This window comes from Hippichthys cyanospilos, chromosome 22 (assembly GCF_059441005.1).
Source record: "Hippichthys cyanospilos isolate Australia breed blue-spotted pipefish chromosome 22, RoL_Hcya_1.0, whole genome shotgun sequence".
Taxonomy (NCBI): Eukaryota; Metazoa; Chordata; class Actinopteri; order Syngnathiformes; family Syngnathidae; genus Hippichthys; species Hippichthys cyanospilos.
Genome location: NC_142390.1, coordinates 9,011,416 through 9,018,402, shown reverse-complemented (window position 1 = coordinate 9,018,402; position 6,987 = coordinate 9,011,416). Strand labels below are relative to the sequence as shown.

General features: G+C 44.8%; 1 protein-coding gene across 11 annotated transcripts in view; it reads left to right on the top strand.

Moving 5' to 3' along the window:
• wnk1b (WNK lysine deficient protein kinase 1b) overlaps positions 1-2,006 on the top strand; it is a 98,930-nt gene extending 96,924 nt beyond the window's left edge. For all 11 annotated transcript variants that reach the window (XM_088405832.1, XM_088405830.1, XM_088405829.1 and 8 more), the window contains one exon: positions 127-2,006. In XM_088405832.1, coding sequence (XP_088261958.1) covers positions 127-495 — 369 coding nt within the window. In that variant the 3' untranslated portion in view covers positions 496-2,006. The remainder of the gene's footprint in view (positions 1-126) is intronic.
• Positions 2,007-6,987: the final 4,981 nt, after the last annotated feature.

The window sequence follows — 6,987 nt, the reverse complement described above, 5'->3', positions numbered from 1 at the left end:
CTCCCATGCATGTTGTGGAAAGTACATTCTGGGGTTATTAATTGAGACCCATCTACAATAGTTTGCTGCCGAGAGTCTCTTCTTTTTTTATCTCAACATAGTTTTGTATGATCTCGGCATGTTTAGGTGATCCAGTCCACCAGCCTGGGCCGAAAGTTCTCCGCCCCAAACCAGCTTTGCCCGAGCGGCGCTGGCGTCCACCCCGCCCCCAACCCAACTACCTCTCTGGCGTCCCGCACGGGCTCGGTGTGCCAGCCCCCTTCCTCCCCGACGCTGCTCCATCCTCAGCCGCTGCCGGCACCGCCACACTTCATCCCATACGTGCCCGCCCCAGCCTACCCCTTGCAGTGGCCCGGACCCATGCTGGTCAGCGCCTCCAAGCCGCTGGGCCTTTACGCCGCCCCAGCGGGCAGCCAGATTGCTCAGGGGCCTCTGCGCACCTTCATGCACAAATCGCTCAGCAACCCAGGAGGAACCAACATGAAAAACACGTAAGGGTCGGCCCAAACGGACTCCATGATTGAAGAGTTTGCCAAAGAGGTTCGGACACGGGAGAGCTGGATTTTGCTTGGAGCTCTTCTAGCTAACGTGCAATGTGTGTAGAAGAAATAGCCCAGCATTCAGAAGAATGCAAATAGGAAAAAAAATTGTAGACCCCCAAAAGCAATAAAACTTAGGAAAAAGGCAGACAGAAAAGTGACAACATTTTGTATATTTTCTATTTTTTTTCCGAGATTCCATTTGTTTTGAGCACATGTATCGTCGTTGCTTTTGTTTTATTTTTATTCTTTTTGAGGGGATTATTTCCCCTCATGAATGTCTTTGTCAATACTTTTTGTTTTATCTAAAAGGAACAAAAAATTGACAACAAACGCCTTGCTTGGGCGGACCTGTTCTACACACACATTTTCGTGCGGTGTAAAAAAACAACAACACTGTGATTGTTATATTTTTGTTTAGGAGTTGCAACAACAATTTGGGAAGAGGGGCAGTTATTGTTTTATTTTTTGCAACTTGCCTTAATTCAGCCACCCCCACGTACTTATATACGACACTTTAAACGCTCCCTTTTTGCCCTGTTAGGTGAATGTACAAAGCAACTTTTTGAATTTGCTTTCTAGTGCCTTGCCCCCCCCACCCCCCAAAAAAACTCACCCTCAAAACACTGGAGAGCGCACGAGAACCCTCCCCCCCTTTCCGAGAGTGCTGCCGTTTGTCCAAGTATAAGGACGACAATGTTCAAGTCGTCGACTGTATTATTAGAGGACAACCATGTTTGCGTTTGGTTGTGACTTCCCCTCCATGTTGTGACACATCAGTTCCAAAATGGCCGCCAGTTGATTTACTTATTTTTTTTTTCCCCTCTAAAGATTGATTTTGATGACTGACTGCAGTGTTTGACTTGCAGGCTGTCAATAAAAACCAAAGCACTTTTTGTGCGGTCTGGACAACCTGCAGAGGTTGTAAAAATTCTACACACCTTTTCTAATCCTCCATTAAATACGACTTTTATTTTGTACAAGGACGTTAAACATGAAAGAGTGTTTGCAGAAATGCAAACATGCTCGTATAACAGGCATGTGGCTATGTTCAGAATCAGCCAGTCACATTCATAACTCATGTTAACTCCTTCAGCGTTACTGCTTAACCCCAATTTCATTTCATTTATTTTTGGAGGCTTTCGCTGACCAGTTCCTTAAACCCAACATAGCCATATACGCCTCATTTTTAAGAGGGTGTGCGCACTTCTGCAAACACATATTCACTTTATCTCTTGAAAAGACTTTTTTAAAAGAACTTATGTCACAACTCTCCCGCTGCCATTCCAGTTCAAACAGGTTTTTAATTTTAATGGCGGTGAAAAAAATCCCAGTAAAGCTGGAGATGACCTCTATGGACATCAATGGCAGTGAATGAGTACATATGAGTTGTTGTGTTTTTTCATGGTCTTATTTTATGGCGTTATATTTGTGCCACAATTACGCACGCGCGGAAAAAAAATTGAGCGGAGAAAATCAAACTGAGCGAGCGAAAACAGATTTTGAGAGCAAGAAAAAAAATATTGAGCGCATACTGATAAGAGTTTGAGCGCGCGCTGATGGAGTTTGAACACAGAAAAAGAAATTGCTCGCTCAAAATTCCTTTTTGCTCGCTCGCAATAGCATTCTCGCGCTCAACATCTCGCTCTCGCTCGCGATACTCCTCCCTCCCTCGCTCAACATCGCGTTTGCTCAACATCGAGCTCTCGCTCGCTCGAGTCGTCCTCTGCGCTCGCTCAGTTCTGCTCACGCGTTACGTTTGTGCCACAAAACCAGCCAATCAGAGCTTGTAAAAGCACTTTGATTGACAGCTTGGTATCCAATGAGATTGCTTGTTGTGTTCACCCGGAACGAGCAAACGAGAGTGCGTCACATCGACGTAGGCGGGAGGGGTGGTCTTATATTATTAAAGTACAAAAACTAACAAGGTATTTCTGTCAAATGATACAATACAGTAATAATAATAATATTAAAAGTAATTATCCAGCCCAAGTCCGTGTTGACGCACTCTCGTTTGCCCTTTTCGGGTGAACACAGGGCAAACGAGAGTGCGTCAACGGATAGCGTACAAGCAATCTCATTGGATACTAAGCTGTGTCAATCAAAGTGCTTTTACAAGCTCTGATTGGCTGGTTTTGTGGCACAAACGTAACGCGTGAGCAGAACTGAGCGAGCGCAGAGGACGACTCGAGCGAGCGAGAGCTCAATGTTGAGCAAACGCGATGTTGAGCGAGGGAGAGAGGAGTATCGCGAGCGAGAGCGAGATGTTGAGCGAGAGAGGGCTATCCCGAGCGTGCAAAGAGGAATTTTGAGCGAGCAATTTCTTTTTCTGTGTTCAAACTCCATCGGCGCGCGCTCAAACTCTTATCATTACGCGCTCAATAGTTTGTTTTTTTTTCTTGCTCTCAAAATCTGTTTTCGCTCGCTCAGTTTGATTTTCTCCGCTCATTTTTTTTTCCGCGCGTGCGTAATTGTGGCACAAATATAACGCCATATTATTTTACACAACAGAAAAAACATTCGAAAAGGGTGTGAAGACATTTTTTACATTCCCTGTTGGTACCTGAGGCCACAAACAGGCGAGATCGTTTTGGTCTTTTTTTTTTTCTTTTTTTTTTTTTGTCATTGGTGTGAAATTTAAAAAAGAGATTTGCCCCGCCCCCAAGTGTTCAATAGCAACAAGTGGGCTTTACTGTGAGTTGTACTGGAGGACTTTTACTGTGAAAGGCTGGTTAGTATTGTGAATGTTCCTGTATTCAAATTGTTGTGTTCATCACATGTGTAGCACTTGCTTCTAGCTCATATTTAGGGAGTGGTGCCATTGCTGGACTCAATTTTTTTTAATTATTATTATTATTGTATTTTACCAAATTATCATGAGTGGCCAATTCCTATTTGCCATGCTCATATCATGTCCAGTCTCGAGCACAGATTTTTTTTCAATGTCTTGATGTTCTCAGATAAAAATCCTCACTTGTTTCATCTACTGTTTTATTGTGTGTAGCAGCACCTAACTCAGTGGTTTCTTGTTTTTCTGTTTGACAAAAAGAAAAAAAAAACGGATGTGAAAAATAAAAACACGTGGAGTCATCAGCAGCCTTTATTGGCATGTTTTGCACTAAGAAGAGAGTGTTCATGCTTCATATTAAAACAAATACAATGACATTTGTTACTTTGTAAAGGTTAATTAAAAAAAAGGTTGTTGAAATGTTTGATAGAGACTGCAAATGTATTTTTTTCTGTGGATTTATTTTTTTAGGTCAGTTGTTGGCGCATTGGAGCACAATAAGGACCAACTGATAAAATAAAAAAAAATACTGTATGTATGTATTTACTACAATAATGTCACTTATTTCAACCAACGTGTATATTTCATATATGAAAAAAAGAACGTTTGGTTTCGAAACGCTAGTTTGATTCGCCGTTGTAGGGGCAGTATCTTTCTTGTCCACACGAGAGCAGAAATACAGTGGGCCCCCGGGTTACGAACTTAATCCGTTCAGCGGCTACGCTCGTATCTCGAATTGCTCGTATAGCGGGCAATCCAAACCCATGTTAATTCGTGAATGCGTGCAACGCGCGCCGAAGCCTTAGGTAAAAACGACACACTGTATACATATATTAAAATCGAGTGACATAATCTGCTGTACACATTACATAATAATTACAATGGATAAATAGCTTTTACCTTTAAAACGACGAGACTTGAGCTGGGTGTAAGCAGAGGGGGACAGAGCCCTACGCTCAAAGTCAACACGGCGATAGAAATGCTATTGCTCTTACAGTGTTACAGTAACTCTTTCAGTCAGGGTGCAAATCACGCAGATACTAAAACATCATCCTCTTATTTCTTTCTTTACCGCTGCTAGTAATTTTAGAAGCTATGTCTAACAGATAAAGTTTGCAAAGTCTTCACAACATTCCGTTTTTCACTAATTTTCTCTCCTTACTTCCATCCTGTCCCATCAAGCTAGATAAAGGCGTTCGGCCAATAGCATATCGGCATTTCTGTGATTGACGTGTGACGCCGGCCAATAGCATCTCCGTGAGTGAGACCGGGTGACCTTAATCGACCAATAGCATATTCGCATCTCCGTGACTGACTGATAATTATTCGCACTTTTTTTTTTAAACGGTTGGAATGTATTGACAATTAATTTAAAAAAAACCACACATTTAAACCAATGACAATTCTTTGTCCTGCAATCGGCACATTTAATTTCATGTCAGCTGTTTTTCCCTTTAGCTGTACAAACACTACACTTAAATGGTAATATATTTAGACACCGTGAGTGAGACAGTCAGTGTGACGTTGTAAGAGCAATAGCGTTCACGTTACTGCCCCAAGCATCTACTGATGATTAATGCTGTCGCTACTGTAGATTTTACTGACGCAATTAAACGAGAACATATCCATATACTCAATGGCCGGCATGTCGAATTGCTCGTAAGGCGAGAGGTATGTTCGTAAGCGGAGGACAAAATTCTCCCTGATCCACGCTCGTAAGGCGAATTGTTCGTAAATCAGGGTGCTCGTAAGCCGGGGGCCGACTGTACTCTGTTCAATTGCATCAGGTTTCAAATATAAGACTAAAAAAAATATGCTTTGATACTCAGTTTAGCTTTGACTTAAATACTTTGCTACTACCAAGCATTCATTCCTCATTTGAATAAAGATACATGTTTAAATAATGATAAAAGGGCCGAAAATATGTCGCAGTTCATTTAACGAGACAAATCCAAACAAATTTATCAAACCGTACATCGTAAATTGAACCTACAAGTCACACTTCATAGATTTAGATGTGACATTTCGCGTGTTTTGCCTCTTATGTTTTTTTGGAAAAGATTTGCAAACATGTCAACAGCCTCTCGATTGGTTTTAATGTATTGGCCTGCTATCTAGTGGAAATAAAGTGACATTGCATGTTTTTTTTTTTAGTAGTGCGTGATTTATTTGTGCGACTACGACTTAATTATAAAAGTTAAAAGTTGTTTCCCTGTATTCAAAAAGAAGCTTGCCTTTTTCCACTTAATTTAGAAGCTTTTCGATGTTAATTTTTCATGAAAATTCTTTAAACTCCTTTCGGCCTTTCAGTTGCTTTTAACCCTTTAAAGTCCGAACCAAGAAAAAAACAATAAAAAAAAATATTTCTTTTCATGTTTTATTTCCTTGGGGCAATAAGAGCAATATCCCCCCCAAAAAACAGACCACACAATTTATTAATTATAGGCCTCTAACCAAACGGTTGAGATGACAGTTCATGGTAAAAGTCAAAATACATTTGAAAAAGTCACGACGGGGCAGGGCGGTTTGAGGAGGTGCGGGATGTGGGAAAGGCGGAACCAATAAAAATGCAGGGCTGACTGGGGTAGGCTCGAGTAAAGGTGATTTAATAACAAAGGCAGGGTTGAAAGAATCGAAAAATACAAAGTGCAAACCAAAACGTTGAACTGAAGCTAACTGGGGGCGACAAGGAACGGGGGGGCGAAAAGGAACGGGAGGCAGCACGGGAAGGAGGGCAACGCGAGGCAAGACGGCGAGGGGAAGACGTACAAAGACCCGACAAGGAATGAGGCAAAACACTGGGGCTTAAATACTAACAGAACTAATGAAAACGCGAGACACCTGGGAACAAGGGGCAGGGTAGCTGACAGGAGGACACACACAGGCGACAGGTGAGGTTGATTAAAGTAATGACACGCGGGGGAAAACACAGTGAACCTATAACTAAAACTAAAACAACTCAAAACCCACAACAAAACACAGACAGATCATGACATAGCCCCTCCCTCAAGGGGCGGATCCCAGACGACCCCAAACCAAAACAACCCAAAAACAAAGAACCCAAGCAGGGCGGGCGGAAGGGGGCCCGGAGGAGGGACCAAACAAAAACACGAACCCAACTGAAAGTGTCCAAGAAAAGCCCGAGGCACAAACAAAGCGCCAGGTTCCGCAACCCAGCGCGAGAGTCCGGAGGGCGCACGGGACACCAGGGGAGGCGGGCCCGGCGACGAGAGTCCGGAGGGCGTCCATGACGCCAGGGGAGGCGGGCGCGACGGCGACGAGAGTCCGGAGGGCGTCCATGACGCCAGGGGAGGCAGGCCCGGCAACGAGAGTCCGGAGGGCGTCCTTGACGCCAGGGGAGGCGGGCCCGGCAACGAGGGTCCGGAGGGCATCCATGACGCCAGGGGAGGCGGGCCCGGCGACGAAGGTCCGGAGGGCGTCCTTGACGCCAGGGGAGGCGGGCCCGGCGACGAGGGTCCGGAGGGCGTCCTTGACGCCAGCTGAGGCGGACGCCGGCAGAGGAGGACCCGGGATGCGTCGGCTGGGCGCCGACGGGCGGAGACCCGGGATGCGTCGGCTGGGCGCCGACGGGCGGAGACCCGGGATGCGTCGGCTGGGCGCCGACGGGCGGAGACCCGAGATGCGTCGGCTGGGCGCCGA